Source organism: Leucoraja erinacea, chromosome 4 (genome assembly GCF_028641065.1).
Source record: "Leucoraja erinacea ecotype New England chromosome 4, Leri_hhj_1, whole genome shotgun sequence".
Lineage (NCBI taxonomy): Eukaryota > Metazoa > Chordata > Chondrichthyes > Rajiformes > Rajidae > Leucoraja > Leucoraja erinaceus.
The window spans coordinates 52476149-52498131 of NC_073380.1; the positions used below are offsets into that span (position 1 = coordinate 52476149).

At 46.0% G+C, this 21983-nt stretch overlaps 2 protein-coding genes across 2 annotated transcripts in view; one reads left to right on the forward strand and one right to left on the reverse strand.

The window, feature by feature from the left end:
- rmc1 (regulator of MON1-CCZ1) overlaps positions 1 to 8718 on the forward strand; it is a 41794-nt gene extending 33076 nt beyond the window's left edge. Inside the window, exons 18-20 of the mRNA XM_055633456.1 lie at positions 1659 to 1727; positions 4717 to 4942; positions 8574 to 8718. Coding sequence (XP_055489431.1) covers positions 1659 to 1727; positions 4717 to 4942; positions 8574 to 8653 — 375 coding nt within the window. The 3' untranslated portion in view covers positions 8654 to 8718. The remainder of the gene's footprint in view (positions 1 to 1658; positions 1728 to 4716; positions 4943 to 8573) is intronic.
- npc1 (Niemann-Pick disease, type C1) overlaps positions 8670 to 21983 on the reverse strand; it is a 41717-nt gene continuing 28403 nt past the window's right edge. The window contains exons 17-25 of the mRNA XM_055634256.1: positions 20823 to 20912; positions 20547 to 20737; positions 17644 to 17759; positions 16672 to 16801; positions 15077 to 15277; positions 12767 to 12998; positions 12224 to 12337; positions 11333 to 11495; positions 8670 to 9096 (exon numbers count right to left, since the gene is read on the reverse strand). Coding sequence (XP_055490231.1) covers positions 9017 to 9096; positions 11333 to 11495; positions 12224 to 12337; positions 12767 to 12998; positions 15077 to 15277; positions 16672 to 16801; positions 17644 to 17759; positions 20547 to 20737; positions 20823 to 20912 — 1317 coding nt within the window. The 3' untranslated portion in view covers positions 8670 to 9016. The remainder of the gene's footprint in view (positions 9097 to 11332; positions 11496 to 12223; positions 12338 to 12766; positions 12999 to 15076; positions 15278 to 16671; positions 16802 to 17643; positions 17760 to 20546; positions 20738 to 20822; positions 20913 to 21983) is intronic.

Sequence of the window (21983 nt, forward strand, 5' to 3'; positions counted from 1 at the left end):
TCAAGGTGTTCCTTAACTCCTGACCCAGGCCCCGACTCAGGGTCACACAGCACTAATAACTACTGTCATCGAAAATTATAAATATTGATGAGAAACAGTGGGCCCAGCCCTAAGGCACACTACTGTTCACAGGGCTCTAAACAGAGTAGACACAATGGCACAGTTGGTAGAGTTGCTGGTTCACAGCACCAGCGATCTGGGTTCAATCCTAATCTCAGGTGCTCTCTGTGTGGAGTTGGTACATTCTGCCTGTGACCACCTGGGTTTTCTACGGGTGCTCCAGTTTCCTCCTATATCCCAAAGATGTGCAGGTTTGTAGATTAGTTGGCTGCTGTAAATTCCCCCCAGGGTGTAGGATGCTAAACTAGAATAACACAGAACTAGTGTGTGAACAGTTGATTAATGGTCAGTGCAGACTCATTGGGCTCTAAACTAAACAATCCTTCACTCTCACCTTCCTCCAAGCTAATTTTGAATCCACTTGGCAAGCTCATCCTCGATCCCATGTGATCTAACCTTCAGGGCTAGCATATTTGCAATACATGCAATACCTTGTCAATAGCCTTGCTAAAAGTCCACGTAATGTCCACTGTCTTGGCCTCCTCAAATCTTGGTGACATCTTCAAATCATCAGCAGATTTGTGGCACAAGATTTCCCACACACAGACAGATAATCTATAACTCCCTTAAAGTGGCAACTCCAAGTAGAAATAGTGGCAAAGAAGACATGGTATGCTTGCTTTCATAGGTTGGGGCATTGATTATAACAGTCCAGAACTTTGGTCAGTCTCTATTTTGAGTATTACATGCAGTTCTGGTAGCCTCACTGCAGGAAGGATGTGGAGGCTTTGGAAAGGGTGCCGAGGTTTACTAGGATGATGTCTGGATTATGGAGTGTTAGCGACAGGGTTGGACAGACTTGGATTATTTTCTCTGGAATACCAGAGGTTGTGGGGAGGCCTGAGGGAAGTAAAAACAACTGTGGCATAGATAGGGTGAGCAGTCAGATTTGTTTCCCCCCAGGATGAAAAAAAAAATCAAGTACGAGAAGGCATAGCTATAATGTGAGGGGGCAGTGTTTAAAGGAAATGTGTGAAGCAAGTTTAAAGGAGAGGTTTTCTTCAAACAGAGGGTGACTGGAATACACTGCCAGGGTTGGTGGTTGAGGCAGATATGATAGTGGTATTTAAGAGACTTTGGGCTATGGACTTGGATAGTCACGGTGGCTGAGCGGTAGAGTTGCTGCCTTACAGCAAAATGCAGCGCCAGAGATCCGGGTTCGATCCCGACTAATGGTGCTGTCTGTATGGAGTTTGTATGTTCTCCCCGTGATCGGCGTGGGTTTTCTCCGAGATCTTCGGTTTCCTCCCACACTCCAAAGATGTACAGGTTAATTGGCTTGATAGAAATGTAAAATTTGGCAATATGCAGAGTACTGCCTTGCCGACTACAAAATTCAGAAGGAATGGAGGGAGATGGATTATGTGCAGGCAGGTAATAGTTAGTCTTGGTATCAGGTGGGCCTCACACATTGGACCTGTAATTCTACTGTACTGTTGTATATTCTGTAGCTATGCTGACTATCCTTAACACATCATGTTTCCATGTTGGGTGACTCCATGACTCTCTCTGTACCTCATTCATGATCTATCTTTCAGGCCTGCCTGCTACTGTCACTGGAGAGTACCTACCCACCCGCTCATCAGTTGTCTCTCGACATGCTGAAGGTAAGTCCATTGTTCGTCAGCATTCTCCTCAAGCCTTACTTACCCAAAACTCGGACAATAACCTCTACCTCCAACAAAGCATTTCTGAGGACTGCCGAGGGGGGGGTCTCTTTTCCAGGCAATATTATGAAGTATGTTATCATCTGTACAAGTACAGTGCAGTGAGCTACAGGTACAATGGAAGCTCAGGATATGTACGTCCCCGTTAGAGTGAAGGGCAAAGCAGACAAACATAAGGAAACTTGGCTGACGAGGGAAATTGAGGCATTGGTCAAAAACAAGAAGGATGCATGGGACAGATATATAGGCAGCTGGGATCGGGTGTGTCCGTGGAGGAGTTTCGGGAACTAAGGAGTAAACTGAAAAAGGAGATCAGAAAGGCAAAAAGGGGCAAGGAGATAACTCTGGCATTAAGGACAATCCCAAAAGATTTTATAAATACATAAGGGGGAAAAGGGTAACTACAGAGAGAGTGGGACTCTCAGGAATCAAAGCGGTCACCTCCGTGTGGTGCCACAGGAGATGGGCAAGGTCCTCAATGAGTATTTCTCCTCTGTATTTACCGAGGAGAGAGTAAGACAGTGGAAGCATCTTGAGAGCTGTCAGTGTTACAGTCGAAGTACTAAAGATACTATCATGTATGAAGGTAGACAAATCTCCAGGGCCTGATCAGATATATCCAAGGACATTAGGAAATCAGAGAGGAAATTGCGGGAGCCCTGGTTGAAATTTACGAGTCATCCTTGAATACAGGAGAGGTGTTTGGAGGACTGGAAAGTGGCAAATGTTGTGCCTCTTTTCAAGAAGAGCTACAGGGAAAATGCTTGGAACTATAGGCCAGTGACCTTAACAGCTGTAGTTGGAAAGTTACTAGAGAATATTCTGAGGGATAGGTTGGACGAGCAAGGGCTGATTAGGGATAGTCAGCATGGTTTTGTAGGTGGGAGGTCATGTCTCACAAATCTGATTAATTTTTTTGAAGATGTGATCAAAAAGGTTGATGAGGGCAAAGCTGTAGATGTTTTATACATGGATTTCAGTAAGGCATTCGACAAGGTTCCGCAACGTAGGCTGCTCTGGAAGGTTACATCGCATGGGATCCAAGGAGAGATAGCTGAATGGATAGTAAATTGGCTTCATGGAAGGAAGCAGAGGGTGATGCTGGAAGGTTGCTTCTGGGACTGGAGGCCTGTGACTAGTGGTGTGCCTTAGGGTTCAGTGCTGGGCCCGTTACCGTTTGTCATCTACATCAATGATTTGGATTAGAACATACGGGGCAAGATTAGTAAGTTTGCGGATGATACAAAAGTGGGTGGTTATTCAGATAATGAAGATGGTGGTGAAAGATTGCAGCAGGATTTGGATCAATTGGCCAGGTGCGCTGAGGAATGGTTGATGGAATTTAATACAGAGAAGTGTGAGGTGTTGCATTTTGGAACATCTAACAAGGGCCTCTAGGGAGTGTTGTGGAGCAGAGGGATCTAGGAGTACAGTTGCATGGTTCCTTTAAGGTCGAGTTGCAGGTAGATAAGGTGGTCAAAAAAGGTTTTTGGCACATGTGTCTTCAATAGACAATAGGTGCAAGAGTAGGCATTCGGCCCTTTGAGCCAGCACCACCATTCAATGTGATCATGGCTGATCATCCCCAATCAGTACCCCGTTCCCGTCTTCTCCCCATAACCCCTGACTCTGCTATCTTTAAGAGCCCTATCTAGTACTCTCTTGAAAGTATCCAGAGAACCGGCCTCCACCGCCCTCTGAAGAAGAGAATTCCACACTCACAACTCTTGTGTGAAAAAGTGTTTCCTCATCTCCTTATTAAATGGCTTGCCCCTTATTCATCAATCAGAGTATTGAGTATAGAAGTTGGGAGGTCATGTGCAGTTGTTTAAGATGTTGGTGAGACCGCATTTAGAGTATTGTGTTCGGTTCAGGGCACCATGTTATAGGAAAGATATTGTCAAGCTTGAAAGGGTTCAGAGAAGATTTACGAGGATGTTGCCAGGACTAGAGGGTGTGAGCTATAGGGAGAGGTTGAGTAGGCTGGGTCTCTATTCCTTAGAGCGCAGAAGGATGAGGGGTGATCTTATAGAGGTGTATAAGATCATGAGAGGACTAGATCGGGTACTTGCCTAGAGTCGGGGAATCGAGGACCAGTGATTTTAGATTCAAGGTGAAGGGGAAAATATTTAACAGGAATCTGAGGGGTAACTTTTTCAGTATGGTGGGGAATCTCCGCTTCATCCGCAACTTTTTCAGTATGGTGGTCGACCTTAAAGCTGCCAGAAGAGGTAGTTGAGGCTGGGACTATCCCAATGTTTAAGAAACAGTTGGACAGGTGCATGGATAGCACAGATTTGGAGGGATATGGACTAAGTGCAGGCAGGTGGGGCTAGTGTAGCTGGACATGTTGGCCAGTGTGGGCAAGCTGGGCTGAAGGGCCTGTTTCCACACTATATCACTCTCTGACAAAGTCTTGCTTGCAACAGCATCACACAAAAAATAAATTATACATAACATTTTGAAAAGACTGCAAAAAAACCAAGAAATTAGTTAAAAAAAAACATAATTAGAAGAATAAACAGATCCACGGTAGTACGAGAGGTGATCCGTAGTGTTCCTTAGCCGGGGTAGGATTAGGGTTGTGCAGGTCAGTTCAAGAACCTGATAGTTGTAGGAAAGTGGCTGTTCCTGAACCTAGTGGTGTGGGACTTCAGCCTTCTACCCAATGGTAGCAGTGAAAAGAGGGCATGGCCCAGATGGTGGGGATCATTGATAGATGCCGCTTTCTTGTTGATGCTTTCAATGGTGGGAGGGCTGTGCCCGTGGGACCGGGCTGAGTCCACCACTCTTTGCAGCCTCTTGCGTTACTCTAATTCGAATTGCCGTACCAGTCAGGATACTTTCCTGTTGAAGTCAGCGGAGCAGAGGGAACAGCCCAGCCCTGTCTACCCGGCTGGTCATTGACAAGCTCTGTTGGTGCTTACAGCGGCTGTCTACAGCCAATGACGAGATCGTGGAAGTGTTGCTGTCCAAGCACCAGGTCCTGGGGGCTCTCCGCTTCATCCGCAGTGTCGGTAGCCATGACAACATCTCCGCCCGCAAGTTCTTGGATGCGGCGAAGCAGACGGGAGACACGCTGCTCTTCTACACTACCTTCCGCTTCTTTGAGCAGAGGAATCAAAGGCTACGAGGAAGCTCGCACTTCACCCCAGGTGAGCATTGACCACGTGTGGCCTGACCAGCACAGCAACTCATTGCAGAGTATTAGTAGATTCATACAAAAACAGAACAGTGGCAGCATAGTGGATGAGCAGTCCGAAGAAGTGTCTGAGTTGGAAGAAGGGTCTCAACCTGAAACTTCACCTATTCCTTTTCTTGAGATGCTACCTGACCTGCTGAGTTACTCCAACATTATGCGTTTAGTTCAGTGTAAACCAGCGTCTGCAGTTCCTTCCTACAGTGGTAGAGCTGCTGCCTTAGCAGGTGTGATACTGACCACAGGTGCTCACTGTATGGCGGTTATATGTTCTGTGTGACTGTGGGTTTTCTCCGGTTGCTCCAGTTTCCTCCCACATTCCAAAGATGTGCAGGGTTGTGGGTTAATAGACCGGTAAAAAAATGTGAATTGTCCCTCGAGTATAGGATAGCGCTAGTGTACGGGGCGATTGTTGGTCGGTGCGAATTCGGTGGGCCTGTTTCCACGCTGTATCTAGTCTAATGAACAGGCTCTTCAATCTACACCATCGGCCACACCTCTTGTTAGGCTGCACCTCTTGTCAATGACAACATGCTCAATGTTCACCCTGCAGCCTCATTAATGCTTTGGATTCTGTTCCTCTGCCAACCTTGTTTAAACCTACCTGTGTAGCACTAGAAAATATGTCCCTAGGATATTGGTTCCCCTCTGGTTTAGGTGCCGCTTCCGGTAGGCGGCGCGGTTCTGGCCAGCAGCGGCCTCTGCAGCCTGTCTGCGTTTTTGTTATTTTTTGTCTGTGTTTCTGTGTAGTTTTTGTTATTTTATGTTGGGGTGTGTGTGGGGGGGGGTGGGGGTGGGGTGGGGGGGGGGGAAACTTTTGAATCTCTCCCTGCACTGGAGACCCGACCCTTTCTCGTCGGGTCTCAGGTGTCGTTGAGGCCGCAACGAGGAGCGGCCTCCAACGGGAAGAAGCCGGGGACTCTGGTGCCGACTCACCGTTGCCGTCGCGGAGCTGGCCGAGACCGGAGCGGGTGGAGCGGTGGAGGAGCGCTGCCGCTGCTGCTGCTGCTGCTGAGTCGGAGGCTGCTACTGCGGGTCTGCGGACGGCTCGGACGACCCCGCGCGGCTCCATGGAGGGAGACCGCTTTTCGGGCTGCTGCAACGGCGAATTCTCCCGCCCGTGTTGCGGGGTCGAAGAGCTCCTGGAGCGGGGCCTAACACCATTGCCCCGCGCGGCTGGAACGGCTGCGGGACTTTGCGAGCGCACACCGGGGGCTCCAACATCAAGACCCGGTGTGCGATCTCGCACCACCCGGCGTGGCTTCAATGGCCGCGGGACAATCGCCATCGCCAGCCGGGGGCTTTGACTTTGACTGTGACTGTGACATCGGGGGGGGGGGAGTGCAGTGGAGAGATAAGTTTTTTTGGCCTTCCATCACAGTTATGTGATGGATGTTTATGTTAAATGTAATTATGTTGTGTCTGGGGTCTATTTGTGTGTAATGTATGGCTGCAGAAACGGCATTTCGTTTGGACCCCCAGGGGTCCAAATGACAATTAAATTGACTCTTGACTCTTGACTCTTGTGCCACCTGCCCCTGATACAAGTCATCTCTGCCCCAGAACTGAACCAATGATAGAGCATGATGTCTGGCACATAGAGCCTGTTCCTGTGCTGCACTATTTTGAGGTTAAATACCATCTAAATTTCCTCTACTGTGTGGCTGTAGGGCAGCAGCTCTAGAAGAGAATAGGGCCGTTATATTTCAATGCAACCGAACACATCTTTCCAGCCTCTGGACATTCAATCTACTAAACAACATTCATCTCAGGAGAGAATAAAAACTGCAGCTGCTGGAAATCTACAACTCACAAATACTGGAAGTGCTCTCAGGTCATGTGGGAAGAGAAACAAAATGTTTTGGTTGAAGACTGAAGGAAGAAACTGAAGGGGAAAAAGGCAGAGGGGAATTTGATGGCAAAACTGGGATGACGACAGGGATAAGTGGTGTACAAGGTTCTGGTCAGTGGGTGAATGGGATGGTAGGAGAATTCAGGAATTGGGAACTGCAGAGCAGGAAGACATTTGACTGAACTATTTCAGAGAGAAAAGCCAATAAATCATTGATCAAAGTGGAAGGACAGTTTGGGTTGTATAGATTCCAATCATTCTGAAGGGCCACAACCCAAAATGTCATCTGTCCATTCCTTCCCCAGATGCTGCCTGAACAGGTTCCTCCAGCACTGTTTTAACTTGGAATTTGCTCATCCTTCTAGTAAAGTGGAAGATTTTGCAGAGACAGCATTGGTGGCATTTCCCCCTGTAACCTTGGCGGCATTTCTTTAAAAAAAAAGCCTCTAACAGAACATGAAAGGAGGCACTATTCTAAATGTTTTTCCTCAAAATTGTTCCCCTGAGCTTAACAGGCACTATTCTGTTAATCCTCACAATTGATCTTTGGAAAGTTGAAAGGAGACATGATATATAAACTGAGAGGCATGGATAGGGTAGACTGAATCTTTTTCCCAGTGTGGGAATGTCAAGGACTAGAGGACATAGCTTTAGTCAGCAGGGTAAGCTTAATGAAGATGTGCAGAGCAAGTGTGAAGAAGTGTCTCACCCTGAAACATCACCCATCCATTTTCTCAAGTGATGCTCTAGCATTTTGTCTTTTTAGAGCATGGCAAGCATTTTATTTTTTTGAAAACACAACTTGGGGTAGCACATTGGTACTGTTGTAAAGTTGCTGCCTTACAGCGCCAGTCCCAGTTTCAATTCTGACTATGGGTGCTGTATGTCCAAGAGTTTATATGTTCTCCCTGTGACAGTGTGGCTTTTCTCCAGGTGCTCTGGTTTCCTCCCACATTACAAAGATGTACAGCTTTGTAGGTTAATTGCCTTGAACACTTTGGTTAAAAAATTGTCCCTAGTGTGTTGGGATAGTGCTAGTGTACAGGGCGATTGCTGGTCAGCCCAGACTCGGTCCAAAGGGCCTGTTTCTGTGCTTTATCTGTAAAGTCTAAAGGGCTTGTCCCACTTACGCGACCTTGGCTTGCAAATTACGCGACCTCGTGGTTACTTGAGGCGTACGGGCACCGTATGGCCGCGCGGGGCCAGTCCCACTTAGAAGCGCTGAGTTGTGCCGAAATCTTCGCGCGCCAACGGCCTGTCGGCACACAGGCGCATTGCGGTCGTACGCAGCCTCTTGACGGCGTACGCGTGGCGATGCACGATGAAGTCACCGCCCGGTGTGGCGTTGTGTGATGACATCACCACCCAACTCCCAAATTTAGTAGGCCCGCCTCCTGCCCAGCTGATTGGTAAGCATGACGCAAATACGTCACGCATGAACTCCGCTTCCGTTTGGTCGTGCCAAACGCACACAATCGCATGCAAGTGGGACAGGCCCTTAAGGTCAAGACAATAGTGGGCATGTGAAAGGCTTTTAGACAGGCATGTGGATATGCAGGGAATGGAATACAGATCACATGCAGGGAATGGAATACAGATCACATGCAGGCAAAGTAGATTAGTGTATCTTGATATCCTATTTGCCACAGACATTGTGTGCTATATGGTTCTATAGAAATGTAACCCTGAAACTAATATATAAACATTGTAACACTGATATTTCTCTACATTTCAGGAGAGCACTGTGAAGAACACGTCGTCCACTTTAAAAGTCTTTTTGGAGAAGAAGCACTTTTGACAGCACTGGCTGTGTGAACTTGGGACCAGGCAATGAGCTTGTGAATGTTTGACTTTATTAAATAAAAAGACCATAAAAATTAGCTATACAATTGGCATATATTAAAATTCATTAGTGCCATTTTCCAGCATCATTCCTTGCACAACTTGTCAACTGGAAACTCTTGCATTGTAATTACCAGATCCACTTCAGCTAAACTGTCAGGTTACAAACCAGTAAAACAGTTACCTTGAATTAATAAATAGTCATTTGTGAAATAGCAAACAGACTAATTTCCTGAGTTTGGAAGACATTCTGCATTAAACTGCAAAGAGCTCAGATTCCAAGGGGATCTGCAAGTTATCATTAGCAGTCCTTGTTTCATAGCATCCGCTTGGACCTTACTGCAATAATCTCTCCCGCTCTGTACCCTTGTAGTGATTGTGCAGAACAGAAAGCTTTCCTTTGTTTACGGATGGACCTAAACGACAAAATAAATTAAAGTCAGTTGCTGGGCAAATTCTCCCAATTATACATTCAATTGCATCAACACTTGTACAAGACAGGGTGGCACAGCAGTAGAGCTGCTGCCTCACAGCACCAGAGACCTAGGTTCAATGCTTATTACCGGTGTTGAATACACAGGTATACACACGAGTTTGCAGGTTCTCCTTGCGATCACGAGGGTTTTCTCCAGGTGCTCCAGTTTCCGCCTACATACCAAAGACGTGCAGGTTTGTAGGTTAATTGGCTTCTGCAAATTGTCCCTAGTGTGTAGGATTATGCTAGTGATTAGGTGATCCTGGTGAGCACAGACTTGGACAGTTTCTTTGCTGTATATCTAATCTAAAATTACATAGAAAATAGGTGCAGAAGGCCATTCAATATGATCACAGATGATCATCCAAAATCAATATCCTGTTCCCCATATCGCTTGATTCCTTTAGTCCCAAGAGCTAAATCTAAATCTCTTGAAAACATCCAGAGAATTGGCCTCTACTTCCTTCTGTGGCAGAGAATTCCACAGATTTAGAACTCTGGGTGAAAAAGTTTTTCCTCATCTCAGTCCTAAATGGCCTACCCGTTATTCTTAAACCGTGATCCCTGTAGCCTGTCCAATCCCTTAAGAATGTTATATGTTTCTATAAGATACCCTCTCATCCTTCTAAATTCCAGTAAATATAAGCCCAGTTGACCCATTCCTTCGTCATATGTCAGTCCTACCATTCCTGGAACTAACCTGGTGAACCTACGCTGCACTCCCTCAATAGCAAGAATGTCCTTCAAATTAAGAGATGCAAAACTGCACACAATACTCCAGGTGTGATCTCACCAGGGCCCTGTACAACTGCAGTAGGACCTCCTTGCTCCTATATTCAAACCCTCTTGCTACGAAGGCCAACATGCTATTTGCTTTCTTCATTGCTTGCTGTACCTGCATGCTTACTTTCAGTGATTGATGTACAAGGACACCCAGGTCTCACTGCACCACTCCTTTTCCTAATCTGACACCATTCAGATAATTATCTGCCTTCTTGTTCAAGACCATGACAGTGGAACTTCAGATGGTTTCACCAAAAGGCCTCAGTAACTCAGTGGGTCAGGCAGCATCTCTAGAGGACATCCATAGGTGACATTTCAGATCAGGACTCTTCTTCAGACTGAAGAGTGAAATAGGCCCTGTAAATACCATCCCAAGAACGTGGAACTGTCTACGAATCTGCACCCTACACATTTACCCCCTCCCTCGTTCCCTACAGCTTCTACCATTCACCCCTCACCTGTACTAGGAGCAAATTTACAATGTAATTAATCTGCCAAGCAGCAAGTCTTGGGATGTGGGACATAACCAAAAGACTTGGCAGAAACTCGTATGGGAAACGTGTAGACTCCACACACTGATCCAGGTTTGGTCCTGACCTCATTGAACTGACAGGTGATTTATTGACATTAGACAATGTGGTGGGTGACAGGGTAATGGGTATATGGAACAAGCTGCTGGAGGAGATAGTTGAGGCAGGTATAATAACAATGTTTAAATGACACAACGTGCTGGAGTAAGTGTCAGGCAGCTTCTCTGGAGAACATAGATAATGTTTCGGTAGCATTTCACCTATCCATCTTCTCCAGAGATGCTACCTGATCAATCAAGTTACTCCAGCATCTGCAGTTCCTTGTGTCAGCATTTTAAAGACTTGGACAGGTACATGGATAGAAGGTTTAGAGGGATATGGGCCAAATGGGAACATGTTCAGAGGGGCATCTTGGTAAGCATGGACACGATGGGCTGAAGAACCTGTGTCCCTGCTGTACGATTCAATGGACAAGTAATATCCAGATGCTGCAACACATTGCGATTCAAAAGGCTAGGGAGGAACTACAGATGCTGGTTGAAACCAAAGGGAGACACAAAAAGCTGGAGTAGCTCAGTGGGACAGGCAGCATCTCTAGAGAAAATAAATAACGTTTTGGGTCGAGACCCTTTCAGATGGAGAGTCGGGAAAGGGAAACGAGAGGTAGAAGACAAATGGAATATTGCATTTTGTATTGTGCTTCAAATGTTGGTTCAGGCTACTCATGTGAAGTGCAGTCTCATTCACAAGGTGCATCACCAAGCAGTGCCAGGCCAGGGCTGGTGAAATGTAACTCAGCCAATGTGTATTTAATGCCCCAGTCCTGGTAAACAAGTCTCCAGTTTCCCGACGAGCGGATCTTACCAATATAACTCAGCATAACTGGAAGGAAGATCAGGCCGTGAGCTGCACCCAAGAGGACAATTGCCACATACATCCTGAAGTAGAAGATCTGGAAAATCTGAGACTTGGCAAATGCCAGGACCACAATCCCACCAAACTTGGTCAGCGTGATGCCACTGAATACCTGGATGTAGAGGAGAGAGAAATGAACTCCAATAGCAATCCCAAGTCTCACTACAAGCAGTTACTAACAAGGCAGTTATTTTTCAGACTAACATCAGTACAAGTTCTAACTCCTCCTTGGAGTAAAAAGTTGGGACATGATGCAGCTATACAAGTCATTGGCAAAACCATACTGAGTATTGCGCACAGTTCCGATCACCCAGCTACAGGGAGCATGTCTTTTAAGTTGGAAAGGGTGCAGAAGAGATTCACCAGGATGTTACCTGGGCTCGAATTATGGGAGAGGCTGGGATATTTTCCCACTGGAGTGTAAGAGGCAGAGGGGCAATTTTAGAGGTGTACAAAATCATAAGAAATATAGTTAAAGACAAATGCTCATATTTTGATTCCTAAAGTGGAGGATTCTACAACTAGAAGACACAGACTTAAGGTGAGGGGAGAAAGGTTTAAGAGCGATCCAAGGAGCAACTTTTTTCCACTCTCGTTAGTCTATTTCCGGAATGAGCTGCCAGGGGAAGCTATAAAAGCAGATACAATTAAGATTAAAACACTTTTGGACAAATAAAAATAGGAACCGTTGAGAGTTATGGACCAAATTAAACAAGCCCAATATGCCCTGGACAAGGTATGCCAATGGTCTAGTTTCTGTTGCGTACACCTCTGAACACTTAACTGATGTAGTCAGTAAGCCTTTGCCCAGGTGAGCTGTCTGAAGCTACCATTACTTACCGAGCTGCCCATATTTGCCAGCGCTTCCTCTGCACGGCCCACTCTGGTTTTCTTTGTACTGACAGAGAATGCCCGCACTATGTGGCTACAGAACTCCACCGAAATACCACAACACTGGAAGGGAATCAAATGAATTACGGTTTGTTCTTCTAGGAACATTCTCCCCACCCATACCATCCAACTGTGCACCGATCTTCAGTCACACCACAAATCAAATGGGAAACTTACAAGCGACAGGCTGGACACAACCGAATTTTCTAATTTCAGGTATTCCTTTCAGAAAATACTTCCACCTACATTCTTTCCTCTAGCTTCACAATTCACTCCTCTATCCTTCTCATCATTTGTCTTCATCTCTGGCTTTAGTTGAACCATTCACCTGTCCAAACACCCCCCTCACCACTATCCACCTATCACTTGCCAGGCTTAGTCCTGCACCTCTTCGGCCCGAAACGTTGCCCATGTCCTTCACTCCATAGATGCTGCTGCACTCCAGATTCTGTCATTGGAGGACAACTGTCGTTAAGGAGATAGCCAACTCACCATGACCAGATTGACGAGCGATACAGCATTCAGGCTGATGTTCCAGAGCCACATCACTCCAAACATGTTGGTGATGATCATGGCTATGGTGATGCACACCATCACCGCAGACCAGACCTCGTAGCCCAGCAGAACCGTCGTCACGATAAACACCGCTCCCAGTGACGTGCACAGGTTGAAAATAGTGTCGTTCACAATTGTGAAATACTGCTCATAAAATACGTAGAACACACTGCAGAACAAAAATAGTTGGCAGTTTACTTTAGTTTATTATTGTCACATGTATTGAGGTACAATTAAAAGCCTTGTAGCATGCTATCCAATCAGCAAGAATACTATACATGATTACAATCAATGTGTAGGAAGGAACTGCAGATGCTGGTTTAGACCAAAGATAGTAGACACTAAATACAGGAGTAACTCAGCGGGACAGGCAGCATCTCTTTTGGTTCTGAAAAAGCATCAACTTAAAACGTCACCTATTCCTTTTCTCCAGAGATGCTGCCTCACCCACCGATCTTCAGTCACCACAGACCAAATCAAAAGGGAAAGTTGCAATTTATGTTTAAATTTGATGATTACAATCAAGCCATCAACAATGTAAAGCCGTCAACAAGTTAAAGGATAAAATATTTAGTGCAAGATATGACATTGAAGCATGATTAACATGATTAAAGATAGTTGGAAGGTCTCCAATGAGGTAGGTGAGAGGTCAGGACTGTTCTCTAGCTGATGAGAGGACAGTTCAGTTGCCTGATAACAGCTGGAAAGACTCCATTCTTTCTTTAGTCCCTCTTCATGCCCCCCCCCCCCCCCCCCCCCACCCCCCCACCCACACCACTCATTGAGCCACAACCTTGTTTACAGCTTACCGCCATGGTAGCCAGGTTTTACCCTGGGGCACCTGCTCCCCCACCTTCCATGCAGCTTTTGACTGCTTCCCAGATCTGACAAAAGATCGACCTGAAACACAACTGTATCTTCCCACAGCTGCTGACCGACCAGAGTATTTCCAGCACTTATGGTAATAGAATGGTCATGTCATATTGTTTGGATGTGCTGCACGTTTAATTCAAACTTCACACTGACCTGCAGCTTTAAATAGCAGCAAATAGTGAAACAAACTCCAGGAGTTCGTACACCACACCCAAGCCAGACCTTGGCCTTGGAACAATGTGCAGGCTCCAGTGTGGACTCTGCTTCTCCCCCCCCCCCCCCCCCACCTCTTGCAATCTTCTTCGCTCCTGGGCGTTAGTGTTGCCAAACCAGGCCGTGATGCAACTAGTCAATGGTCTACTGTACAACCACGCCGTGGTGACCTGGCTCTGCTACATTAATGTTACAAAGGGTGCACACTTGTTACTTACCAACAGGCTGCGAGAGTTTGATCCTGGCATGAATGTACACAATAACTTTAGTGTACAAACATCAAATTCCATAGATGTACTGTAGAAAGCATCCTGACTGGTTACAGCGCCAGCCTGATACAGCAATTCCAACAAATGAATGCAAGAGGCCACAGAGTGATGGACCTCAGCCCGGTCAATCATGGGCACAGCCCTCCCCACCGTCAAAACTATCCACACCAGGCGTTGCCTCAAGGAGGTGGCATTTATCATCAAGAATCCCCACTCTTTTCACTGCTACCGTCAGGCAGGAGGTACAGCAGCCTGACGTCCCACACCACTAGGTTCAGGAACAGCTACTTTCCCCACAACCATCAGGTTCTTGAACCGACCCGCACAACCCTAATCTGACCATGGCAACATAACACTATAGACGACCACTTGTACAACCGTGGACCAGTTGTGTTTAGGCCTAATGTCTCGTTTCCTTTTGCAGCCTTTCCCCCAGTGTCTTGTTGAATGCATCAGGTTTTAAAAATATTAGTATCCCAAGTTTGTGTCCGTGATGGTGTTGCAAGATTCTGGTTGATCCTGTACCTCACTATACTCGTGTGACAATAAACTTGACTCGGAATGACCCAAATTATTCATCTGCTCATTGGAGCTAAATTAAGACACAAAATGCAGAAGTAACTCAGCTGGACAGGCAGCATATCTGGAGAGAAGGAATAGGTGACATTTCAGGGCAGGGCCCTTCTACAATCAGAAGAAGGGTCTCAACCAGAAATGACACCTATTCCTTTTCTCCAGGGATGCTGTGGTCCCATTGAGTTACTCCAGCATTTTGTGTCCAACCTCAGTGTAAACCAGCATCTGCAGCCCCTTCTACACATACTAAATGAGCAGATTCCAGGTTCAGTCCCAGGATGGGAGGCTGATGTGTAGAAGAAGGGGGTGCCGTTACCTGTACGGAAAGACGCGATAGCCTTTCCCCGAGATCCCCATTGCCTGGGTTATGTTTTGGCCAATGATTCGTGCCTCCTTTGCAGCAGCAATGAAGTCTGCAGATGTCTTCAGCACCGTGTGGTAAGTCATGAAATAAGTGGCTCCCACACCGGTGTTATTGTCGATCAGGTTCACGGCAGAGCCGTACGCTGCATGGCCACTGCAGAGAGAGAGAGAGAGAGAGGGTGCTTAATGGTCAGACACATCTTCCAAACATTAGGCAGGTTTCCCTTCCCAGTCCCAGCACATTCTACTCTGCAACAACTCCCAGGAGGGAACCTTCCCTGGGTATTGGTAATGCTTCCTGGGATGAACAAATCAGGAGGAAAATTACGAGGTGCTTCGGGCTAGACCTACTAGCTAGGCCTACTACCCCCGACACAAGGTAGAGAGGGAAGGGGTCAGCAAATTTAGAGATAGTGTGGAAACAAAAGTCGAATAGGTGCCGACCAACTATCACCCCGGACACTTAACACTATCCTACACACAAGGGACAATTTACCTACAGACCTTTACGTCTGGAGTGTGGGAGGGAACTGGAGCACCCGGAGAAAAGCCAGGCGGTCACAGGGAGAGAGTCCAAACTCTGTACAGACAGCATCCGTAGTCAAGATCGAACCGGTAAATCTGGCGATGTAAAGGTAGCAACTCTACGGCTCTGGTGTTAACCATGTTGAATCAACACCAGCATATGTCTGGTCAACCCTGGGACAATTGCGTGGTTTGCCAGAAATTATTTCTGTGCAGAGATGAGCAGTGTTTGCACCTGGTTAAGGAGACAGAGGAGATGATGGAGATCAGGCCAGTATGATGTCAAATGTGGAAGCAGATGAGAGGCCTTCTCCTCCTAGTGTTCCTGGAATGACTTTAATCAAGCTCAGACAAAGTCAAACAGGCCATTCAGCCCAGCCCTATTCTGTTATGTTGAATAGAGCATTGTGATCAATGTAGCAACAGTTTACCAGATACAAAATTGAAACAAGCTCTTTGGCCCACCGAGTCCACGCTGACTATCAATCCTTTCATCTCATCGTTCACTCCGGTTCCATGTTATCCCCTTTCTCATCCACTCCTTACATACTAAGGGCATTTTACAGAGACTAATTAACCAAACCTCCATCTTTGGGATGTGGGAGGAAATCAGAGGAATGGATCGGACCCAAGTCTCTAGTGCTGTTAGTCAGCAGTACTACCTGCTGCACAACACACACCCCCCCCCCCCTTTTCCACTGGTTGAGCAGAAATTTGGAATCAGCATCAGTGTAGAAGCACTTACCAACAAGCACCTCAAGGTCACTTTAAGATGGCACCACACATGCAACTCCAGGATGTTTACCAACTCCATGTCTGAAGGGTGCTGACCCAAAATGGGGCCTATTCGTGTTCTCTAGAGGTGCTGCCTGACCTGCTGCATTACTCTAGCATTTTGTTCTATGCATATTTACAAACTCGCTCAACATTAACCTGGGGAACAAGTCGTGAAATTCAAGTCTAAAGGATGTTACGTAGTGACTTGGGACAATAGAAGTTTTTCTTCTGAAGGTTACTCCTTACCCTTTGCCACACTTGGGGTTGGGATTGTCAGACAGGAACATGGGGAGGAAGGTCATGAAGTCTTCACCGTAGGGCCTCTGCTTCCCCTCTCGAGTCAGTGGTCGGCACCGGACACATGCTGGATTGTGAACTAGAAGGGAATGGAGTGGTAGTCAATCCTTCAACAAGTGCTGGGTGGCAACAACACACACCTGGGCTTCAGTCAAACACCCACAGGACGCACATTGTCCATAGACAACCCTAGTGCACTGGATTTTATCCAAACTGCTGCACTTGCTGATGTAGGGTCTCAACCCAAAACGTCACCTATTCTTTTCCCCAGAGATATTGCCTGACCCCGCTGACCAGCATCTGCAGTTCCTTCTTACACATCTTTTCTGCTCCATTTTGTCCCAGCACAGGGAAGTACTGGGACACATACAGAGCCCGAGTCATACAGCACAGAAAAAGACCCTTCAGCCCAACTTACCGATGTTGACCAAGATGCCCCATATCCCTCCAGCAGATCCATCAGCTACTCTGCTGCCACCCTGGATCATTCTGGCTGGATTCTGCTGGTGTGCAAGGCACACAAGAGCAGGAAATGATGCATGATGGAAGGCAGGACTGACAAAAATTGGCACAAACCACACGCTGGCAGGGTTGGATTTGTAGCTACAGGCACGTGGCTCTCCAATTTAATTTCTTGGTGCTGGAAGGCAGTGACTCTACCTCTGCGCTAATCCTATCCTTCTCCCTTTGCATTCACCTCCCCTCACTCAAATCAGCCCAAGGTTTGACAAGTCACTACCGTTCAGAAGGTGGGAATGTCACTTGAGATTGTGGGACTAGTTTTTCCTCAATGTTGGGAAGTCGCAATCATCTGGACATTTTCCTGCTGTGGTCAGTGCAAGAATGATCCCACTTCACTAGTTAAACGCTCCCGTGGTTTCATTAACCTTGGTGGAGTGCTGGATCCCCACACTGCTTTACCTGTTGCGTTGCAGAAGGTCTCCGTGTTGTTGTAGACTCTGCAGCAGGTTGACTGGGGCTTCACCCAGTCAAAGTAATCGTCAATCCAGGAGGATGGCGGGAAGCCCACTCTTGTGCTGAGGGAGATGCAAAGGGAAATGTTTCAGTCACATCGTTGGCAAAACCAATGTTTACAAAACCACGGGGGGCAGAAATCTCGGCAAGTAGACAGGAGGGTTAGAGGAACGTCATTTGAAAATGAGATGGAAAACTTTACATTTAAAAATTGTTCAAGTAAATAAAGAGCAGTTAACCAGCAGAACAGACCAAGGAAAAGGTGCAGGTCAAAGCAGTCTGCACAAAGGTGACTTCTACAATACAAACTCAAACACCATTAATTAGTTAGCGCCATAGTCATACAGTGTGGAAACAGACCAAGTGGCCTAACTTACCCACACCAACCAACCTGTCCCACCTACACTAATCACACCTGCCTGCGTTGGGCCCATATCCCTCTCAACCTGTCCTATCCATGTACGTCTATCAGTTTCTCAAACATTGGGAAAGTTCCTGCCTCAGCTACCTCGTCTGGCAGCTCGTTCCCTACACCCACCCTTTGAGAGAAAAAGTTACCCCTCAGAATCATATTAAAACTTTTCCCCTTTGTCTTAAAGCTATGTCCTCTGGTTCTCGATTTCCCTACTCTATCTAGGCAAGAAATGTTATGTCTACCTGATCTATTCCTCTCATGATGTTATACATTTCTATAAGATAACCCCTCTTCCCCCTGCACTGCAAGGAATAGAGTCCCAGCCTATTCAACCTCTCCCTATGTCACAGACCCTCAAGTCCTGGCAACATCCTCATAAATCTTCTCTGTATCCTTTCCAGCTTGACAACATCTTTCTTGTAACATGGCGCCCAGAGGTGAACACAATACTCTAAACCCAGCCTCACCAATGTCATCCAACTGCAACATGACCTGCCCTTTTCTATATTTTTGTTGAAGAGGGCTTCAAGACCACAAAACATCGGTAGGAGCAGAATTAGGTCATTTGGCTCCTCGATTTGATTATGGCTGATCTATCTATCCCTCTCAACCCCATTCTCCTGCCTTCTTCCCGTAACCTTTGACATCCGTACTAATCAAGAATCTATCTCAGCTTTAAAAATGGCATTGAATTTCATAGATTCTCTTCCTCCTGGCTAAAGAAATTTCTCCTCATCTCCATTCTAAACACATGTCCTTTTATTCCAAGGCTATGAACTTTAATTTCTACATTCTCCCATTAGTGGAAACATCCTCTCCACATTCACTCTATCCAGGCTTTTGAAGGCTTCCCCTTCATGGAACATGGAACCTCGAACCAAGGCAGGTTTAACTTTCATCCCACCCAAGTACCTGTCCGAATGCCTTTAAAGTATGTCATTGACCCATTTCTGGCAGTTTGTTTCACCCGCCCACCACCCCCTTGAAAACTTGCCCCTCTCTCCCCCCCCCCCCAACCCATGCTCTCCAGTTCTAGGCTTCCCATCCTGGGAAAGGTCAAATTTACACGCAGTGATTCTCAATTTTATAAACCTTTTAAGTCAGCCTCCTTTGGTTTAGGGGAAAGCAGTCCCTTGTATCCTTGCATTTCAAGCCTTCCAATTTAAGAATGTCATTTGACAGCAGAACTGGTCTCTTGGCCAAACTCACCCATGCCGACCAAGATGCCTACTGAAACTAGTGCCATTTGAATGTGTTCGGCCTATTTTCCTCTAAACCTTTACAATCCATGTACTGTCCAAGTGTCTTTTAAATGTTATACCCCAACTCAACTACCTCTGGCAGCTTGTTCTAAAAACCCACCACCCTCTGGAAAAAAGTTGCCTTTCAGGTTCCCATTAAACTTTTCCTTTCAATTTACACACATGCCCTTTAATTTAAACCCATGCCCTTTAGTTCTCGATTCCCCTGCGTTTGGTCCTGGAAACATTCCCGTGAATCTTTTCTGTATCCTCTCTAGCTTAACCACATCCTTCCTGTAGTAGTGAACCAGACAATACTCCAAAACTGGTCTAACCACAGTTTTTTATAACTGTAGAACTCAATGCCTTGGCCAATTACTAAATGGTTTCCCTATCCACAGAAGCTGCCAGACCCCGTTCATTCAGCTTTTCTGCTCCAATCCAGATTCCAATACCTGGAATTTATTTGCTGTCGTTTACAGAGCACAAGTTAAGTCATTATCTTGCCAAGAGTCCAGAGTGTTTTATTGTCCAATGTCCCAGACAGAACAATGAAATTATTGAAGCAGCACAACAGAATGTAAACATAGTACTCAGTAAACAATACAACAAATGAATTAAGTTGTATTTAGTTTAGCAATACCACATGGAAACAGGCCCTTTGGCCCACCAAATCCGTGCCAACCAGCAAATCTTACACACTAACACTATCCTTACACACCAGGGGCAATTTACAATTATACCAGGCCAATTAACCTACAAACCTGTGCGTCTTTGGAGTATGGAAGGAAACCAGAGATTCCGGAAAAAACCCACGCAGGTCACTGGAGGAACATACAAACATCGTACAGCCAACACCCGCAGTCAGGACCAAACCTGGGACTCTGACACTGTAAGACAGCAAACATGGCATGGTGGTGCAGCAGTAGAGTTGCCATCTTCCAGTGCCAGAGACCCGGGTTCGATCCTGACTACAGGTGCTTGTCTGTACATTATTTATATATACAAAAAATTCACATTTATTATATTGTTTACAGAGTACTATATTTACATATTCTCTTGTGCTGCAGTGAGAAATAGATATATACTATATTACACACACACACTAACAAACAAAAAGACCAAATCAATGCCTTCAAGCCTATGTAGCTCAGAGCTGAACTGACACAGATATGGTAGTTGTTTAGACTTACTAATTGCTCAGAAGAGCTGCATTGTAAACTTCTTGGACGAGAGAGTCATTGTTGCAGCCAACACCACCACACACAGCGTTCTGCCCTTCAGGAGAGGTGTAATTATGACCTTCCTCTATCACAAAGTAAACGGGAGGGCCGGCATGAAAGTACTTGTTCATTGATGCAAAGTAATCCAGGAGGTAAGAGTCCTGGGGAGGGGAAATTCACTCCATTAGATGTGTGAACCGGTGTAACGAGAGGCTATCATGTGTTGTTCAGTCACTTGGTACTTACATCAGGCATTGAATAGCTCTGGTTCAACCCAATCTCAACTTTGTTTACGACTGCAATGCTGAATGACAAGACTGCAACAAATACTGATATCTAGGAGCAAAAAGTGTACACATGGCATCAGGCAAGAACGATGACCATCTTAAACTATAAACTGAATAAACAGCAACTTTAAAGTCAATGTTAGAAGCCTGCAGACAGTTACAACAGGAGCCACATGACCAAGCTGAGCCAGTGATTTTCACTCTGGAATAATGCAATGACGATATAAACCGATTTTCATGTGCATGGAGATATTGGAAAAACGTTGCACCCTTTCCAGGCAAATCAAACCATGCACAAATGCAACAGGTAGTGCAAAAAGGTGCCTAATAGTGTTACAGCTACAGGGAGAGTGCCGATACGGTGCAAGGGTTGCACCAAGGTAGATTAATTTCCCCTCAACCTGCTCATAGAAACATGAAAACACCTCATCTTTAATTGAAAGACGATTCTGGAAGGGATTTCATCTCAACTGAACAGCTCATAGTCAAAGTGTTCTGACAATTAGCAAATGTTTAAGATTTCTATTGTTAGAAAGTCATGAGCATCCAGAATTGATATTTATTACATTATACACAATCAATATCTTGATCAAAAGGAAAATGCTCGAGGAACTCAGCGAGTCAGGTAGCAATGGAGAAAATAGATAGATACTCAATTCAGTCTGAAGGGTTTAGACTTTAGAGATACAGCGCAGAAACAAGCCCATCAGCCCACCGGGTCTGTGATGCCCAATGATCAACCAGCACACCATCACTATCCTAGGAACAATTTACAATTTGACTAAAGTCAATTAACCTACATACCTATACGCCTCGAGTGTGGAAGGAAACCGGAGCACCCAGAGAAAACCCACGTGGTCACAGGGAGACCGTGCAAACTATGTACAGACAGCACCCGTAGTCAGGATCCAACCCAGGTCCCTGGTGCTTTAAGGCAGCAACTACTGTTGCACCACTCTGCCTCCCCCTGGTTGTGACCAGAATCTTTGTCTATTCCCTCCACAGATCCTGCCTGACCCACAGAGTTCCTCCAGCCCTTTGTTTGACTCCAGGATTTGTAGCGTCTCGTGTCTCTACAATGATCATTTGCACTTTTGCTCAGCGGCATTCCGTCAAAGCT